Source organism: Zalophus californianus, chromosome 8, assembly GCF_009762305.2.
Source record: "Zalophus californianus isolate mZalCal1 chromosome 8, mZalCal1.pri.v2, whole genome shotgun sequence".
Taxonomy (NCBI): Eukaryota; Metazoa; Chordata; class Mammalia; order Carnivora; family Otariidae; genus Zalophus; species Zalophus californianus.
In genome coordinates this window covers 19,782,756-19,803,466 of record NC_045602.1, presented here as the reverse complement: position 1 = coordinate 19,803,466, position 20,711 = coordinate 19,782,756, and the positions used below count along the sequence as shown (strand labels likewise).

Below are 20,711 nucleotides of genomic sequence, written 5' to 3'. Positions count from 1 at the left end.
AGTAGAATAAAAAAAAAAATAACAGCAGATATCTACTAAAGGAAAATAACTGTCAACCTAACATTCTTAATCCTGTGAAAACATCCATTAAAGATGAAGGTAAAATCTGGAAAAGGCTATATATATACTGTGTGATTCTAACCATATGACATTCTGTAAAAGGAAAAACTATAGAGAGAGTAAAAAGATCCATTAGTCAGTTAGTACATCCTTACCTGCATTTACTATGAGTTCTGCTTATCACAGATCTCGCAGAGGCTTTATGCCGCTCTTTTGGAATAACACTATGTAGAGTAAAAGTGAATTGGGGCAATTTGGCATAAAGCCCAGCCTTCTCTAGGTCTTTAAATTCTTTTAAGGTGTATCCTTTTCCTACAGGAAGATTAAAAAAAGAACTAAATCAACACTCTTAAAGTCAACTCTAGTCACTCTTGGGGTAGGAAATCACCAGACAATTAGAAGTCTCTAAAAACAAAGCCCGGCAGTCACAAAGCACCTGTCTCATACTGAATAACAGCTCTCTTCTCTTCATGCATCTCTTGCTGTCTTCTAAACAGAGGAATCACAAAATGAGGGGGCCATAACGTACAAGAAAAATAACTTTGAGGATCCTAGTACAGTTTGTATTAAGCTCTCTAAATCTGTTGAAGCATTCAAATATGACCTTATTGTACATCAAAGAAAAAGGACCCATGAGTAATGTCAATCCACAGAGCAGGGAAAGGGTAAATGTCATCTGTCTTATGACAGGACATTCTGCTGAGCCAGGAGTGGCTGACTGGAGGGAGGGCCACCCAGATAGAAGCAACATACTCTGTCAAGAGTTCTACTGCATCGGCCAATAAATATTTGCTGACACCACTTTGTGCCACATCCCAATGAGTTCCTGTCCTCAAGGATCTCTCAGTCTGGAACAGAAAGTCATACACAGTGACAATCTAGTCATGAGAGGTATCAGCTCAGGATGCTTTAGGAGCACAAGGCAGCGCTCCTAGGCGGCCTGGCAGGAAAAGACCTCCTGGGAGACCTGGCAAGCGGTCTTTAAGGATCTGTGAGAACAGAAGGGCAGGGAACCTCAGTGTGGGGAGTGTCAAGAGGCTGGGCTACAGAGGATGCAGAGAAAGGTGGCCTTCTCCTCCCCATTCCTGATTAGAGGCTTTAGACTAGGGGCCATTTTCCCCTTCTTCACTTTCCTCCACACACCGAGCCCGATGCTGGTCCCCAAAGTATGTATGGGGTAAATAGTTACTGAATAAGCAAGGCAGCAAAATGACTGACCACCACCATACTAGCAAGTTTCCCAGAGCCAAAAGAACCTTCTTATCTTCATAACAGTGATCTGCCTTGGTTTTCTGGGAGAAGCAAAACAAAAACACAAAACACCACTTCCCTCTTCAGAGCCACACATATTTTTTAAATGACCTCTAATACCAGGTGGCTACTTTTGCTACACAGGAGTAAAACGCTGGAACCTACATCTCAAAATTTTAACTCCTATATCGGTGAGTTTGAAATGTGAAGACTCATTATCAGCCCAACTACTGGTTCTCTGGGCAGCCTTTCCAGCAACCCTCCTTCCACTCTCCACAGAAAGGAGTTCTGCCTCCTGGGCCAGTGCCCCCCGCACTGTGACACCTGTCACACCGCACTGCACTTCCTCTCCCTCCTGGGCTTCCAGTTTGCAGAATGGGAGTGAAGGAACACACACATGTAAATTCCCTAGTCGGTGAAATTACTGTAGGTTCCTGTTCTAAAACTCAGAGGAAATCCTTCTGTAGATTTTTTAATGAATACAGAGTAATTACAAGACTTCTAAAATGACTAGGTTTTCCCACAACCCCAGAGCCTCCAAGAATGAATAAATGAATGAATGAATGAATCTTACTTAACTTTCCATAATTTGGGTCTATTTTTGCCATATAAAAAGGATTGCATACTTCAGGATCAGAAAGGTCTCCAAATACAATTTCCTTTAGGAAAAAAAAATACACCTAAGAGCAAATCACTGCATATGGAGGTGTTTTGAGATTCAAAAAAAGCCAAATGCTTTATTCTGCTTTTATATAAAATCATAGATTCAAAGGGTTATTTATTTATTCAAGGAACCTCAGAAGTAATTTAGACTGCAGTGAGAGCCCACCACCTTCTGGGAGAAGTAATCATCAAGCTTTAGTCTGAAGTAATCAACCAGCCTTAGTCTGAGAACTTTCTGCTCCACCAGGCAGGTACTTTGGTCATTCTAAGCAACAGTTTTTCCTTAGACTGCCTTGTCACTGGACGGGGGAAATACTAGCTCTCTACCCCAAAGCAACACAAAATTTATCTACCCATCACTCACATGCCAGCCTTTTAAATATTTAAAGTTTTCATTCCCTCTCCTGTCCTCTCCTCCATGGGCTAAAAACCCCATATTTCTTCCCACTTTTCCTCCCACTAAGTGTTGTCAAGCCTTCACCCTCTTCTCAAAGTTCTGCGACTGGTGAGGGTCCCCTCTACAGTGCGCATGAGGAGTGACAGACAGCAACAGGAGGACTTGGATGCTTCACTCCAAGTCCCACCTCCCTTCATACAGCCTAAGAGCTCAGATGTTTTCTTAGAAGTCAGCTCCCACAGTCGACCCACACTGATTTTACTGTCATTTAAAACCACTCACACTTATGGGTGCCTGGGGAGCTCAGTCGGTTGAACGTCTGCCTTTGGCTCAGGTCATGATCCTGGGCCCTAGGATTGAGCCTGCTTCTCCCACTCTCTGTGCCCCTCCCAATCCCTACTTGTGCTCTCTCTCCTGCTCTCTTGCATGTTCTCTCTCTCTCTCTCAAATAGTCTTAAAAAAAAAAAAACTCACACCTCAACACAAATGCCTTTAAGATTTAATTTATTTATTTGAGAGAGACAGAGACACAGCATGAGTGGGGGGAGGAGGCAAAGACAGAGGGAGAAGCCTACTCCCCACTGAGCAGGGAGCCCAATGCGGGACTCAATCCCAGGTCCCTGAGATCATGACCTGAGCAGAAGGCAGACGCTTAACCGACTGAGCCACCCAGGCGCCCCAACATATGCCTTTTCTAAGGCATGGCTTCATGGCTTCCCCATCCTATACTTGTGCAATCACATTTCTGGGCACAATTGTAAGACTGTGCACTTTGGTTTCGACACTGAGCTCTGCCTCTTAGAATGCTTAAGATGAAGTATTTAATGTTTATATACAGAAATTTTGCACAGCAAATAAATACTCTGACATTCCAGGCAAACTACTCTAGAGCTCTAGTCAATACCTGGAAATCTAGACAGACCTAAATTCCAAAAGAGGGTCCTGATCTCAAAGTTAAAACAGAAATAAATCTTCAAAAGCAGCAGTCAAAATTTTATTGTTTTGTAAAGCCAAACTGAAGAACAGTATGTAGAAACCAGTGGTCCCTATGCCTAGTGGTTGGTTAACTCAACAGCCATGGAACCCCCTTCTCCCTTGCCCTCTTCCTACTCGAGAGATTGGAAAGCCACACACTCTCTTTCCTCGCCCTGCTTCTAGCTAGCATTTGTGATATGACCCAGTTATGGACAATGGGACCTAAGGGGAAATCTGCTAGGAGCTTCTGGGGATTCTGCTTCCATATCAAAGGATCAGGTATAAGAAAAGGGTACCCTGGCACCATTCCTTACCCCTTCTTCCTGCCTTGAGCACAGATCTAACACCTGAAGCTGTAAGTAACCAAATGTGCTTACAGATATAAGAGTGATGAGGAGGGCGCCTGGGTGGCTCAGTCGTTAGGCATCTGCCTTCAGCTCAGGTCATGATCTCAGGGTCCTGGGATCCAGCCCCACATCAGGCTCCCTGCTCAGTGGGGAGCCTGCTTCTCCCTCTCCCTCTCCCTCTGTTCCCTGTCTTTATCAAATAAATAAAATCTATAAATAAATAATAAAATTTGAAAAAACCTCACAGTACCCTTTTATTGGTGTGCTGTAAAAAATATTCAAAACTCTCGTTTCATTTTTTCTGACCCTCTGTATGAAATTACTTTGTAATTCTCTGCTGAAGAGGCTCTGCAACATTTTCAATCCCTTTTTTATGTAACATCTCTTTTCTTCTTTCCTTAAAAATATCCAGATGCTGAAAATATGTATCTAATCTCTAATGAAATGATACAAACAAGGAAAACAAATTATTAAGAAGTTTTTTATTTACCGTCATTTGAACAAGGGGGGAAACACTTGCTCCCACTCCTAAGCTCTCAACATATTTGGGTTGCAAGGTCCTAGCATGAGATAACTGAAGAACATAATAAAGTTCAGGAAGAGAACCTGAGAGCATAGAGCAGGAGGAAGCCAGGAAAACTTCTAAACCAGAAGTGATTTAACCTGCCTTCAGGTTAAATCACAGCCAAACCATTCCTAACTCATGAAACTCTTGCTTCTTTTTAAAGATTTCAAAGCTTTCCTGTTACCCATGGCATGTCCCCAGGCTTCATCCTCAGTAAAGCCTGTGACAAAATTGGTAGAGTACACTAGACTTGCTCCAGCACCTCTCTCTGAATCTATAGGCGGCCAATCCTCTCTTTCGATGCTCAAATGAGAGTATATGTGAACTTCCTTTATAAATTATAAATTACAATACAAACATTAAAGTACCATTTTAACACCAAATTTCAATCTCTCTCATTAAAATTAAAACTCCTTTGGGGCACCTGGGTGTGTTCAGCATCTGACTCTGGGTTTCAGCTCAGATCCTGATCTCATGGGTCCTGAGATGGAGCCCCTTGTTGGTCTCCGTGGGGAGTCTGCTTGAAGATTCTCTCCCACGGCCCCTCCCCGCCATTCACTCTCTGAAATCAATCAACCTTTAAAATTAAACTCCTTTAAGTTTATTGGGGTGCCTAAGTGGCTTAGTCGGTTAAGTGTTCAACTCTTGATTTCAGCTCAGGTCATGATCTCAGGGTCCTGAGGTCCAGCCCCACATCGGGCTCCAAGCTCAGTGGGGAGTCTGCTTGAAATTCTCTCCCTCTGCCCTTCCCCCTCCCACTCACACTCTCAAAAATAAATCAATCTTAAAAAAAAAAATTATCTCCCTTTCCTTTTGCCCCTCCCCCCTTGTACTCTCTCAAAAGAAAAAAGAAAGAAAAGGGGGAAAAATCTCCTTTAAGTTTATTTATTTCATAGTAACTCTCAGTACTAATTGGTCATTACCCTTAAATACTATTTCTGGTGGTTTTACATAGCCCCATTGTGATGTGGGACCATATGAGAAAGAGATAAGTTTGAATCAGAAAGAATTTCTATTCAGTACCAGAACAAAGAGGGGAAGCAGTTAGAACAATCTCTTGGATCCCTTATGGGCAGATCTAGGAACCCTGACCTCTTAGTGATCCTGCAAGGAGGTGGTGCAATCTCAGATCTATGTTGTATAAATAAAGGAATCAGAGGAGGCTCCTTCTCCCAGCAAAATGAATCTCTGTGACGTAGTAACACCCTCTTGGCCATGCACCACTCTTGCTTACCTAGAACCCACAGTCTGTAGCCAACTCTTACTTTCGCAACGTAATTTTCTCTAAATACTATTACATGTACAGCTTCATCAATGTCTTCTCTAGCTAATGCCTAAAATTACAGAATTGATTAGGATGTAAATCCTGAAGAAACCAACCAGAGTGACAAAACTTATTGTATTTTACCAATAGTTTTACTGTATATCCACTGCCTGTTACTGCAAAGAATATTTTGTAACTTTTTATTAAGGAAATTTTCAAACATGATTCTCTTGTGAACCCATCACCCAGGTTCAATAATTATCAACTGAGAGAGTCAATCGTAGTTCATCTAAATCCCTACTCACTCTCCCCAGCCCTCCCACCCAGATTATTCTGAAACAAATCCTTTATACATCATACCATTAAGTCACATTTTTGAAGTACTAAGAAAGCTTACTAATTAAAGGGATCCTCTAAAATGAATCCTCTTTTCAGGCATTCACTAGATATGTTTTAAAGGGCCCCTGAAGTTCCCGGCTTCTGCTAGGTCTCTTTATAAGTCAAAACCTTTTTTTTTTTTTAAAGATTTATTTATTTATTTGACAGAGAGAGACACAGTGAGAGAGGGAACACAAGCAGGGGGAGTGGGAGAGGGAGAAGCAGGCTTCCTGCCGAGCAGGGAGCCCGATGCGGGGCTCGATTCCAGGACCCTGGAACCATGACCTGAGCCGAAGGCAGATGTTTAACAACTGAGCCACCCAGGCCCCCCCAAAACCTCTTTTTAAGTAAAAAGGAGCCAGTTAGTGGCAGCTCCTGGCCAAGGACCAAGATTGTCTTTCATCTAGAGACTTGCTGTTTCCATTATGAGTTTGAATAAAGCTGATGCACTTAAAACCTCACCTTAGGGCTTTTCATTTGGATCACTATGAACTGATCCTCCAGCTTTTATGCTTATAGGACTAAGTAGGAACAAGTGGGAAAACAATAAAAATCCAGTATCTGGAAGAGAAATGCTATTACCCAAAAGAACTGTGTAAAAAGATCCAGGTTCTTAAAACTGTATTATTCAATCTCTGATTCTGCCACAGTGAATGCATTAAAACAAACTAAACCCCAAATCAAATAACACATCTGTGAATAAGAGAGATCTCAAAAAGGAGAGTTGTAGCTTTATCCATACATTTAACAGCAACAAATGGGATCTAAAGTAATATTCAAACAGCTATTCGGGTCTTCAAAATAAAACTCTCTTGATAATATAAGCAGAATCTTGCTTTAAAGCCTTCTTAGACTTACTTTAAGACAGCAATTGGGGCGCCTAGATGGCTCAGTTGGTTAAGCAACTGCCTTTGGCTCAGGTCATGATCCTGGAGTCCCTGGATCGAGTCCCTGGATCGAGTCCCTGGATCGAGTCCCTGGATCGAGTCCCTGGATCGAGCCCCGCATCGGGCTCCCTGTTCGGCAGGGATTCTGCTTCCTCCCTCTGACCCCCCCCCCCTTCATGTGCTTTCTCTCTCTCTCTCTCTCTCAAATAAAATAAAATCTTTAAAAAAAAAGACAGCAATTGAAAAATCATATAAAATAATTAAATGTTTTCCCCGATGCTATAAACTCAAAATAAATCCGTCTATTTATTTGGAGAAGTAGAAACATCTACTTTAACAAACATCTTGGAAAACCACATTTTTTTAGCCATCCTATTAATGTTAGAAAATGTTATAAGTACTATTGATCACGTGTCCGACTTTTGAACCCTTTTTGAACCACCTTTTTGATGGAAATAAAGTTTTTGCCTTCAATAGCTCCTTCTTTGTGATTTCGCCATAAAATAGAGGAAGATTTCTGGCAACACTTTTAAAACCCCCCGTTTTCTGTGTGCACACGCACCAATACTAAAGGTCTCACCACTCTTAACTGCTACCACGGCAAAAGAAAGGAAATATCCAAGAGCTTTTCTTTACAGTGAGACAAATTATAGGATCATATAAAATAATGAAACTTTATGAGGAAATCATTGCTTTACCAGACCCTTAAGTATCAGAATTCACTGGGGAGTGCAGTCCGACCACACTCTTGGCCACCTTTGATCGTGGATCATTCATTCCCATCCACGGAATTTTTTTCTCTGCCAGGCGCTGTTCTAGTTCTAGGGACTACAACCGTGACTGAGACAAAATAGTTCTCAGGGGATTTATGTCCCATCGCCCAAATGACTAACGTCCCAAAACGCCACGTTCCTTTACCTCCATGAAAGCAACTGACTCTGGCTCTGGCCATTCTTTTAATCTTTCCGGCCTGAAATGTTCGCCATAGGCGAGCGCTTTCTTGGAAGCCATAGGTAACAGGATCCCTGAGGGGAGAGAGTAAATCCAAGAGACTTCGTAACGCAGAACGCAGTTTGAATCTCCGCTCTGCCATGTCGTCCTTGAGTAAAACAAACAGAAATCCTTGGCGCCCTGGAGCTTCAGTTCCCAAAGGGGTGGTTATGCCTCCCCCACGTGTGGCTGCGGGGTCGGCCAGGGTCCCTGACTGCCACTCCCATCCCTGCTCCCCCTCACCCCCCCGCAGACTTCCCGCCTTGGGGGAGCGCCTGGCACCCCCTACCCAGCCGGCTAACCCGCCAACCCACCGCCAGCGGGTGACTGGTGACCCAGGATTGCAGGGAGGGAAAAGGGAGCGTCCTTTCAAAACCGAACAATAGCACTGGGCTGAAACCTGAGCCCCGCTTCCCTGGAAGCTCCTGTCCCAGCAAGGGACGTCAAGGGTGGGGGAGGTCAGGGCGGAGACGGCCCGCACACGAGGGGCCTTCAACTGCCTAATCCAACACCACCCTATGTTTTGTTTCAAATAAACTGACATCTTGTAAATTAAAACTACAGAGAACGTACAGTTTACCTGTATTATCTAGGGCTATGATTAGGAGAGGGGTGATTTTTAGCATCCCCTTTGTCTAAGGAAAACAAAATCCTGCTCTCCTTCTAGGTCTTACTGTGTCTTCCCCTGACTAGGGGTCAGACTCAACACGAGCCAGAGGGTGACACGCAGAATCAAAATCAGCAAGTGGGTAATCATACTCAAAATGAATTCTTAAATTTTCCAAAGACTGTTAGAAAAACATGGGAAGGGGAGCCTGAGTAGCTCAGTCGGTTAAGGGTCAGCCTTCAGCTCAGGTCATGATCCCAGGGTCCTAGGATCAAGCCCCACCTGGGGCTCCCTGCTCAGTGGGAGCCCGCTTCTCACTCTCCGCCCTGCTCATGCTCTCTAATAAATAAAATCAGAAGGTGGGAGGGGAGAACATGAGCAGTGGATGTTAAGGGTACCTGACCAAAGGGGACACACCTACCTTGACTCAGGAAAGATCAAGTGAATTGAGATAGGCACTCAGTAAGGTAGCTATCATTTTTATTGGATCTTTTAGGCAATATTTAACTTCTGCAGAAAATACATTGGCAATAACCGTCAATACATGGTATTGTGATTTCTTAATTATCATACAGACGCTGTACTCAAAAAGTGGTTATTGCAGGTGCTTGAGCGCCTTCCTTGGTCCTCACCCCGAATGAACCCTGCAGGCAGATGACGTCCTCGGGAACAGCCTTCTTTTGTGTCCCTCACCAATCAAGGATCGGGGTGTGTGCTCCTTGGTTGCTAAAACCTTTTGAAGGTGACAGAAAAGAAGAATGACGTGTGACATAGGAACAGGGAGCCTACAAGAGCAGAAAGAGTTCCTCAGCCCAGCTGAGCTGACACCCTCCCCGCCCCCAACAAAGCCTTGTCCTGCCAGACAGGCTGAGCGACCTCAGCCTCTCGTCACTCTCTCTGGATTCAAAACATACAGAGATTCCGGGATAAGCCAACCCTATTACAGGCGGTGTAGATCACTGATGTGATAGGAGTTGAGGGACCCCGTATGGTCCTGCTTTCAGACTGTCAGGATGTCTGGGTACTAATTTACACTAGGATTATTATTTTTTTTTTTAAGATTTTATTTATTTATTTGAGACAGAGAGAATGAGAGAGAGAGGGCACATGAGAGGGGGGAGGGTCAGAGGGAGAAGCAGACTCCCTGCCGAGCAGGGAGCCCGATGCAGGACTCGATCCGGGGACTCCAGGATCATGACCCAAGCCGAAGGCAGTTGCTTAACCAACTGAGCCACACTAGGATTATGGTGATTTGGAAAATACCACCTTCCGTTCTTCCCTTTTTTCAAACCTCTGAATCTTGGTCATCCACCCTGTCAGCTGACAGATGACCTTCTCACTTGAGTAATGAAGTGAACAGAAATAAACAACATTCCTGCACAAAATTCACCAAGCTACATCCATGTACTCTGCCTTCCATCTGAGTTCTGAATCCCACCTCTTTACAGGTAAAGGGGGTAGGGAGGGCAGGTGAATGGATGAGGGGGACTATTTTAACTAGAGAAGTCAGCGAAGGCTTCTCAAAGAAGATATTTGTGCAGAGGTCTGGGTGAACTAAGGGAGTGAGACACGGAGAAATCTGGAGAAAGTGTGTTCCTGGGAGAAGGAATGACAGAAGCAAAAAGCCTGAGAGAGGAGTAAAGTTGGTATGTTCAGAAAACAAAAAAAAAGGCTGATGAGGCTGGAGCGTAGCAAACGTGGAGAGAAAGCAGATGAGGCTGGAGGGGAGGCAGGTGCCTAATGGTCCAGGGACTTAGACCATGGTAAGGAATTAGAATAAATTCCAAAGTGTGAAGGGAAGCCATTCACAGGTTTTGAGTAGGGGAGAAATCGGATCTAATATTTTTCAAATATAGCTTCTGCATGGAGAACAGATTATACTGGGGCAACCACAGAAGCAGGAAGACCAGTTAGGATCACAATGGCCTGAAATGGTGAGAGTAGTGAGGAACCGAAAAGTTAGAAAGCCAACAGAGCTGGCACCTGTTAGACATGGGAAGTGAGGAAAAGCAAGAAATCAAAGATGACTCCTAGATTTTGGTCCCGAGGGGTCCTGGTAGGTTTATAATCCTATTCCCCTGAATCAGGGGAAATCTGGAGGCAAAGCAGGTTTTTGGTAGTAAGAGGGACACAAATACAAAAGTAAAGAAGAATCCTTTTGGGGCTGGTTAAATTCAAGATACCACCATTATAACATATATTTGTAAGGTATCAGTATAAAGCGACTTAGTTTTTGTTTTCTCCTTGCTATCCATTTAAACCTGTTCTATTGACATAGTTCCCTGCCCCACTTTACCTGTTTTATTTTCTCACTGCACTTATTACTAGCTCACATATTACATATTTATTGTCTCTCCCTGGCCATCAAAATGTAAGCCCCTCAAGATCAGAGATTTACCTCTTTTGTTTACCACTATGCCCCTCAAATACTGCTTGGCTCAGAGTAGGTGCTTGTTAAAATTTTGAGGAAGAGGGATGCCTGGGTGGCTCAGTCAGTTAAGTGTCTGCCTTTGGCTCAGGTCATGATTCCAAGGTCCAGGGATCGAGCCCCATGTGTGTGTGTCCGGGGTCGGTGGGGGGGGGGGGGTCCCTGCTCAGTGGGGAGTCTGCTTCTCCCTCTCCCTACTCCAGCTCATGCTCTCTCTCGCACTCTCTCAAATAAATAAAATCTTTTTTTAAAGATTTTATTTATTTATTTGACAGAGAGAGAGAGAATGAGAGAGAAAGCACATGAGATGGGGGGAGGGTCAGAGGGAGAAGCAGACTCCCTGCTGAGCAGGGAGCCCGATGCGGGACTCGATCCGGGGACTCCAGGATCATGACCCGAGCCGAAGGCAGTCGCTTAACCAACTGAGCCACCCAGGCGCCCATAAATAAAATCTTTAAAACACATTTTTTTAAAGATTTTATTTGAGAGAGAACATGCATGAGTGGTGGGGAGGGGCAGAGGGACAGGGGAAAGCAGGCTCCCCATTGAGCAGGGAGCCTCACACGGGGCTCGATCCCAGGACCCTGAGATCATGACCTAAGCCAAAGGCAGATGCTTAACCAACTGAGCCACCCAGGACACCAAAATCTTAAAACAATTTTTTGAGGAAGAAAGCAAGCAAGCACATGGGAGAATACTAAAACATTACGGTAAAAGGAGTTAAACTACAAAATAAAGTTTTAATAAAACTTCAATAAGTGAGTAAAAAAAGTAGCTCCCTTATCCTCTGGAGGTAGGAGTAGGGAAATGGAGAGACAGAAAAGAAGATGGAAAGACTGTATATTTGGACTAATGTACCATTCCCATATTGATTTCTAACCAGAAAATGATTTTGTTTTTTTAAAGATTTTATTTATTTATTTGACAGAGATAGAGAGCACAAGTAGGCAGAGAGGCAGGCAGAGGGAGAGGGAGAAGCAGACTCCCTGCTGAGCAGGGAGCCCGATGCGGGACTCGATCCCGGGACTCCAGGATCATGACCTGAGCCGAAGGCAGTCGCTCAACCAACTGAGCCACCCAGGCGCCCCAGAAAATGATTTCTAATCCACTCCCAAGAGAGGCTCTGCCTGGCCTTGGGACACCCACAGGTGTAGAGAAGAGAGCTGAAGGGGAAAAGTGGCACGTAGACCTGGAAGCAGTAGACTAAGCGAGACCAGTCACACGGCCACCAAGTTTAATTGTAGTTATCTTAGGATGAGAAATCTGTGCTCTGTGAACACCTATATTTCTATATATTTTACATTAAATTTGGGGGCTTTTATTTCTTAAAATTTTACTACATTGAATTTAGTATATGATGCTTTTGAAAATTTTCTGCCTGTCTTGGCTGAATTAAGGGGTACAAAATTTGGGGCCTGGCTTGGGTGTGATAGGTGGTAAATGGTAGAGTTGATAGAGATGGATGAGAGACAGAAGGGTTAACATTCCTAAGAAGGAGGCAGGAAAACCTGATAACCCACCCACCAGAGGGCATACCCATGTCTAATAACTCCCAGGGCAACTCTCTCCATTCCCTCTTAATAAAGGAAGCTGCTTCTCAGTTTCTTCTACTCTCTCCCTCGCTTTGTTTGGGGTAAAGGCGGTGCAGTCCACTGCCTCCTCTCTTCCTGAAAGCCTGTCATACAGAGAAGCTCCCAGCTGTTCAGATTTTGGTATCAGCAATTGCTACCTTGTATATGGCAAAATAGGACTCTCCCAGTTCTCACCGCCTCCTGGTCCCCATCCCTTTCTATCTCCTGCTGAGGGTCAACGAAATGACCTCCAGAGTTGGCCTCTTTGAGACTTGGACTCTTTCTGTCATGAAAACATAGAGGTTCTTTTTCCAGAAAGGATGATCCTTTGTTTCTGTAAGAAGGAACCAGAAAGGAAAGTATTCTCTTAAATACAAACTCAATTGTAGCATTTTTTTTTACTTTGAAGTTGGTGAGTTTTATATGAATCTACACATTTTTATAAAAAAGAAACCCAAATAAATAGCATTATCTAGCTTTAATAGTAGTTTCATTTGCATTCACTCTGTGGCTTAATCAAACAGCTGAGTGAGGCTCTTTCAGAGTAAATGACCGCCTCACAGAGTTGTCCATTGTATCTTCCCAAGGAAAGTCTAACTGCCAAAGACAAATATGCTTTCTCCACCCCTGATGCCATAACTGGGATGTTTCCCTAATTCATAGACAGGAATCTAATCTTCCACCTCTCTTCCAGGGGGGGAGCTCAAAGACTTAAGCCTCTAGTCTAAAATATAGGCCTTCTGGTACTCTAATATGCAATATTCTCCTTCATATCTGGGTCCCTCTCTGCTAGAAGAGATATTTGAGGACAAACCCCTCCCTTTATATCATATATAGAAATTAAATAGGATTTAAATGTTTATTTTCCTAAAACCTGACCCAAACAGATCCATGAGTCTGTGGCAGTTAGGGATTGTAGAGAAACTTACTCTTTTGAAACCTAGGATGCAAGAGTGATTCTGACTCATTCCATCTTTTAAGGCCTTTAGCTAACAAGTGAATAGGGCTTAGTTTCAATACTTCTATCATTCCTCAATTTCAACTCCCATTCAAAAAACAGAGAAACAAACTGAGGGTTCTAAAGGGGAGGGGGTAGGGGGATGGGTTAGCCTGGTGATGGGTATTAAATAGGGAATGGAGCACTGGGTGTTATATGCAAACAATGAATCATGGATCACTACATCAAAAACTAATGATGTAATGTATGGTGATTAACGTAACATAATAAAATAAAATTAAAAAAAAAAAGCAGCCAATTCTTAAACCACACCTCTAGTACACTGAGAAGTCCACAATGTCCAGCTCCATCTCTAATAGTCATCTGTTTCTACAATTAGTCATTAATCATTCTTTCTGCTGCCCGTGGCAGCATCAAGTATCTCTAAAAGCCCTCTGGCTTCTGCCACACTGAATTTATTCATCAAATTCTGAGCCTATTCAGAAAAAGGAAAGGGTGCTGCAGCTTACTTTGGGGCTTTTTAGGAACAGAAAATTGTACATCATACAAGCTCATTTTTCTTATGCTTCGCTAGGTTATTTTTTTAATATTTTTTATTACCAACAGCTTTACTGAGGTGTACTTACACACCATAAAATTCGCCCATTTTAAGTGCAGAAATCAATGATTTTTAGTATAGAGTTGTCTAACCATCACCATGATCTAATTTTAGAACATTTCTGTCAGTCTAAAAACCTCATGCTCATTTACAATCACTGTCCATTCCCAACCCTAGGCCTAGCCCAACAACAATCTACTTCCTGTCTCTATAGATCTGCCTTTCTGGACATTTCCTATAAATAGAATCATACAATATGTGGTCTTTTGAGACTGTCCTCTTTCACAGAGAATGGTTTGGAAGTTCATCTGTTTCATAACATTTATCAGTACTTCTCTTCCTTTTAATCACCAAATAATACTCCATGTATAGATATGGCACTTTTTTTTTCATCTCTTCACCAGCTGATGAATATTTGGGTTGTTTCCACTTTTTGGCTCTATTGTGAATAATACTGCCATGATCACTCATGTCTAAGTCTTTATGTGGACATATGTTTCCATTTCTCCTGGGTAGGAGTTGAATGGCTGGTCACATGGTCACTTAAAGTTTCACATTTTGAGAAACTGCCAAACTATTTTCCAAAGTTGCTGCACCATTTCACATTCCCTGCAGCAACATCTGAGGGCTCTCGTTAGTTTTAATCAGATAAACATGTTATGTAACTATATAGAGAAATCTCTTACTTTATTTCCACAACTAGGCAATTGAGATGATTCTCTGTCACACACACCATAGTATATACTACCACTCTCCTCGTAACATCTCTTCACACTGGGTGTACCTACTACCCACCAAAACTAGTCCAAAATTCCATTTTTACTGCTCCAATTCCAATTTAAAATCTCCTAACCTTTAACTCTGAGTTGTTAGCAGTTTATTTTCTGTCTGTGCTTGTTATTTCTGAATGTTAGCAATTTGTTCTTTAAAACCAGACAAAATTGAGGCAAGTTGCCACCTCACCCAGACATAGAGGCGGGAGATGCCTGATGTCACACAAGAGTGTGGTGTATGCCTCAGCACTATTCCAACAACTTAAAAGGATGGCAGGGGGTGGAAACACAGCCAAGCATCTTTAATGAAAAAAAGCAAAGCTATGGAATAACAGACTTACTTGTAAATAACTGCTTTTTCTTCTTGCTGAGATTCAACAGGATGAGGAGTTCTTGTCAAGGGTTTCAAATCAAAACCACAATCGTTAAAATTCATTTTCACTTTTAACCTTTAAAAAGATAACACGTGTGAGGATGTTTTGAAAACAAAACTATCTTACATTTATACAGAAATCATTGTTATACACTGACTGCTATGTATATTGTCCAAAAGACCATTTCAAACTAGTATACATTCTTTTTTTTTAATTTTATTTGACAGAGAGAGACACAGCGAGAGAAGGAACACAAGCAGGGGGAGTGGGAGAGGGAAAAGCAGGCTTCCCGCTGGGCAGGGAGCCCAATGTGGGGCTCGATCCCAGAACCCTGAGACCATGACCTGAGCTGAAGGCAGACACTTAACGACTGAGCCACCCAGGCGCCCCTCAAACTAGTATACATTCTTGAGTGTTTCAGAATTACTGAAACCGGAATGCCTGGGTAGTTCAGTCAGTTAAGCATCTGACTCTTGGTTTCAGCTCAGGTCATGATCTCTGGTCCTGAGATCCAGCCCTGCATCTGGCTCCCTGCTCAGTGGGGAGTCTGCTTCCCCTCTCTTTCTCCCTCTGCCCTGCCCCCTGCTCCTGCACTCTAAAATAAATAAATCTTAAAAAAAAAAAAAAAGAGGGGTGCCTGGGTGGCTCAGTCATTAAGCATCTGCCTTGGGCTCAGGTCATGATCCCAGAGTTCTGGGATCAAGCCCCACATTGGGCTCCCTGCTCAGCGGGAAGCCTGCTTCTCCCTCTCCCACTCCCCCTGCTTATGTTCCCTCTTTCACTGTGTCTCTCTCTGTCAAATAAAATCTTTAAAAAAAAAAAAAAAGATTTTCTCTCCCTCTCCGTTTGCCCCTCCCCTTCTCTCTCCCTCTAAAAAATAAAAAGTTATAAGGTCTAATATATGTCTAATTTGAGCCCAGAAGCAGAATGGAAAGAATGAAGAAAAAGCAATCAAGAGATAATTGCTGTGAATTTTCATGACTGATGAAAAGTGAACACAGATTAATGTATGGTGATTAACATAATAAAAAAAAATAAAATGAACCCAGAGATCCAGGAAGCACAATATATACCAGTAGCTTAAACAAAAAGAAATCTATACCTAGACATCTCTAGGAAGAGTGCAGAACACTAAAGCCAGGGGCACCTGGGTGGCTTAGTCGTTAAGCATCTGCCTTCAGCTCAGGTCATGATCCCAGGGTCCTGGGATCGAGCCCCGCATGGGGCTCCCTGCTCGGGCGGGAAGCCTGCTTCTCCCTCTCCCACTCCCCCTGCTTGTGTTCCCTCTCTCGCTGTGTCTCTGTCAAATAAATAAAATATTTTTTAAAAAAGGATAATATTTCTCAAAACTGAATTCCTCTCAGGGCGCCTGGGTGGCTCAGTCGTTAAGTGTCTGCCTTCAGCTCATGATCTCAGGGTCCTGGGATCGAGCCCCACATCGGGCTCCCTGCTCAGCGGGAAGTCTGCTTCTCCCTCTGCCTCTGCTGCTCCCCCTACTTGTGCTCGCTCTGTCAAATAAAAAAATCTTTAAAAAAACAAACAAACAAAAAAACAACTGAATTCCTCTCTGACTCTTCCTTTTCCCTGGCCTTCCAAATCTGGCCACCAAAATCTAAAATTCCTTTGTTTTATCACATCAATCTCCCCCTTCCATTCCTTTTGCCACCATCCTGAGGCCTTTATCAACACAACATAGGTCCTTATAAAAAGTTCAATGATCTCCAGCTCCCAGTCCTATCTTATCTCTAATCTATCATATACAGCATATGCCAGATTAAAGTTTCCAACATTACTATCCTCAATGACTCCCTATTCCCTACATGATAAAATCCCAATTTTTAAGCTGGCATTGAAGGCTTTTCACAAAACCGCTCCAAACTAGTTTCACAGACTCAACCAGTGACTAGTCATCCACTCATTCATTTCACACACAATTAGACAATTGCAAACTGTATAAGTGAAAAAGTCTATTTGTGTCAAGTGATGGGACAAAAGAGGGACTGGACCAAACCAGTATAAGGAGGTGGATTGGAAATATTTTAAGATTTTTTAGATTGATTGATTTAAGCAATCTCTACACCCAACATGGGGCTCAAACTCACAACCCTGAGATCAAGAGCCACATGCTCTACCAAATGAGCCAGCCAGTTGCCCCAAATGGAAATATTTCATAGAGAAAGTGTTAAAGTGGCATTTAATAGAGTCTTGGAAACAGTGTTTTCCTCAAAAAAGACTGGGTATAGAGCAGAAGACCACAGAAAGGCCCCATCAGTGGCAAAGACACACTGGAAGAGATCAAGACCTTCAGGTAAACAAGTGCAAATCCCCACCCATTTCCCTGGATCCATCTGTACTACAAAGCAAAAGCCTTAAGCTGCTGGGAAGAGGGAAGTTAATTCTTCCCCAGCCCCCAGGACAACAAGCAAAGATAAACCGCTTCTGGAAGAGAAGTAAAGGCAAAACCTGTCTGCCTACAGCGAAGTAAGAGGGGTAGACCCAGGACCAAGGCAAGGATCCAGTGCTATTAGGACAAGGACAGAGGTAAAAATCCTCCGTCGCATAGGGAGAGACAAACCACTTCAGACCCAGAATCCTACACCTATACCCGGCAGAGATCTGCTACTATTGGAAGAGGGGCAGGAAACTCACCCAAGAACAACCACACAGGAGTTTGGCTGCCACAAGAAGGGAAAGGAATGTGCTATTCCTGAGGCCCAAGCACACAGAGCATGCCTAACACTGAGGTGGGATAAGAAAAACAGAAAAAATCCCTCTGCTCCAACTATGAGCCTAGCAATAAGAAGCAATAGCAGTATGCTTCCGGGGATGAAGCAAGGCCATGGGAAAGACTCACCCCACACCTCCCCCACACACCTCCGTGACAAAGGCTTACGGAAATAGCCAAAAACTGAAAGGGAAGAAGGAATGCTTGAGAAAACCCTTCTGGCATGCCAGCCCCCACCCTAAGCACAAGGTAACAGCAGCCCAACACTAAAGGCATTTGAAGCCTGTAGCGCACTAAAAATAAGAATAGCAATAATAGTACCTAAACCCAGCTCAACTTCTGACTAGATAAACCCAATTCTCCACACTAATGCTTGACAGAAGAAAAGGATATCTATTTCTAGACATACTCAGTCTATACTGTTCTACCTCTATTGCCTGGTATTCAATCAAAAATGACAAGGGCGCCTGCGTGGCTCAGTTGGTTAAGCGACTGCCTTCGGCTCAGGTCATGATCCTGGAGTCCCGGGATCGAGTCCCACATCGGGCTCCCTGCTCGGCAGGGAGTCTGCTTCGCCCTCTGACCCTCTTCCCTCTCGTGCTCTCTCTCTCTCATTCTCTCTCAAATAAATAAATAAAATCTTTTAAAAAAAATGACAAAACACGCAAAAAAAAAAGGCAAAACAAAATAACCTCAAGTATCTAGCATTTAATAAAAAATTATAAGACACAGGGGGGTGGGCAAGACAAAAAATAACCCACTGTCAAGAGTGAAAGCAATCAATAGAACCACATTCAGAAATGACCCTAGCAAGGGAACTATCAGAGAATTTAAGATAACTATGACTAATATGTTAAAGTATCTAGTGGAAAAGTGAAACTGTATAAATGGGAGAATTTCAGAAGTGAAAACTATGTGAAAAAAAATCAAATGGAAATGCTGGAAATAAAAATCACATCAGAGACAAAGAATTCCTCTGATGGACTGATCAAGAGATGGGACAAAGGGGCGCCTGGGTGACTCCAGTCACTTAAGCATCTGCCTTCAGCTCAGGTCATGATCTCAGAGTCCTGGGATTGAGTCCCACGTTGGGCTCCCTGCTCAGTGGGAACCTGCTTCTCCCTCTCCTCCCTGCTTGTGCTCTCTGTCGCTATCTCTGTCTCTCTAAATAAGAAATAAATGAATAAAATCTTGAGAGAGAGAGAGAGAGAGAGATGGGACACAGCTGAGGAAAGGCTCAGTGAACCTAAAGATAGGTTAGTAGAAATTGTCCAACTGAAATATAAGTAGAAAAAAAATTTTTAAACACAAAAGAACAAACTAAGAGCTACAGAGCTATGAGACAACCAAATGGTCTAACATACATATAATTGGAGTCTCAGGGGGCACCTGAGTGGCTCAGTCAAGCGTCTGCCTTTGGCTCAGGTCATGATCCCAGGGTCCTGGGATCGAGCCCCACATCGGGTTCCCTGCTCAGCGGGAAGCCTGCTTCTCCCTCTCCCACTCCCCCTGCTTGTGTTCCTGCTCTCGCTATCTCTCTGTCAAATAAATAAAAATCCTTAAAATAATAATAACAACTGGAGTCTCAGAAAGAAAAGAAAAATAGGGCATAAGAAATATTTGAAGCGATAATGGCCTATTTTCCAAAAAAAATAATGAAAGATATCAAACCACAGATACAAGAATCTCAGAGAACCCTAAGCAGGATAAACAGAAAGGGGAAAACAAAAAACAAAACACCTAGACACATCATAATCTAGCTATTGAAAAGCAAAGAGAAAATCTTGAAAGTGTCCAAGAAAAAAGAAACATCAAAAACAGGAAGATTACAGATTTTTAATTGAAAAATGAATTTTTTAAAAAAAATCAGAATTATGACAAAATTTATACCACTGTCTCATGAGTTTTCATATTCCAAAATGTTCCATAATTTCTATTATATTAACCATTACCTGCTCCTTTTACAAAATTCACTTTCTATGTAGGTTGTAGGCAGCTTAAGCCACTCATTTGGAGTCATAAAGTGCCTTGAATTAGAAATTCTTGGGAATCTGGAATGCAGTTTGGCCTTTTCAATCTCTTTAAATTCTTTCATTGTATATATTTTGCCTGCAAGAAGATTAGTAACCTAGATTAGCACCCTTAAATGCAACTCCCATTGCTCTTGGGTTATGAAATCACATAACAATAGGCACTGAGTACCAGTCTCACACTGAAGAAGAGTTCTTTTTTCATCATCTTTGTCATATTGTGCCTTTTTCAAAGGGTCACGAAATGGTGGAATGGTAACCTACAAGAAAAGCATGTCTTTGAGGACAGGATTGCAGGTCTTTTTCAGTCTATCTTAAGCATCTATGTATGACTCTTAGGCCAGAAGAATCAAGAATATAGTATTTACAAACTACTTCAGTGTAACCATTATATATATTTAACACCCTACAAAGAAATGAGGGCACTCCGATACATCTCTTAGCAAGGCCCTCCAGTCATGGTTAGCTCTTGTTTTAATGGCTTTTTCAGATCACTATGGATATTTTTCTTAGACACTCTACCCAAACTCAGTAAGTGGTAGTTTCTTAAAGGTTATGATGTGCAATCTAAAACTGTATCAATAAATTATTCAAACTCAACTACATTAAAACCCATTGGTCTGGGGCACCTGAGTGGCTCAGTCCACAAGCATCTGCCTTTGGCTCAGGTCAGGATCCCAGGGTCCTGGGATTGAGTCCCACATCGGGCTCCCTGCTCCGCGGGAAGCCTGCTTCTCCCTCTCCCACTTCCCCTGCTTGTGTTCCCTCTCTCACTGTGTCTCTCTGTCAAATAAATAAATAAAATATTTTTAAAAAAATCAATTGGTCAATCTTTAACTTTGAATGGATCTTTTATCTATGTCATGGGTT

The 20,711-nt window shown here is 42.8% G+C and overlaps 1 protein-coding gene across 9 annotated transcripts in view; it reads right to left on the bottom strand.

The window, feature by feature from the left end:
* Positions 1–8,856: 8,856 nt before the first annotated feature.
* Positions 8,857–20,711, bottom strand: part of FAM228B (family with sequence similarity 228 member B) — a 47,244-nt gene continuing 35,389 nt past the window's right edge. For 7 of the 9 annotated variants that reach the window (XM_027621662.2, XM_027621663.2, XM_027621661.2 and 4 more), the window contains 5 exons: positions 20,014–20,101; positions 19,764–19,920; positions 15,054–15,161; positions 12,579–12,717; positions 8,857–9,117 (listed from right to left, as the gene is read on the bottom strand). In XM_027621662.2, coding sequence (XP_027477463.2) covers positions 9,013–9,117; positions 12,579–12,717; positions 15,054–15,161; positions 19,764–19,920; positions 20,014–20,101 — 597 coding nt within the window. In that variant the 3' untranslated portion in view covers positions 8,857–9,012. Of the gene's footprint in view, positions 9,118–12,541; positions 12,718–15,053; positions 15,162–19,763; positions 19,921–20,013; positions 20,102–20,711 lie in introns of all 9 variants that reach the window. The other 2 variants (XM_027621668.2, XM_027621667.2) reach the window with 2 other exon arrangements.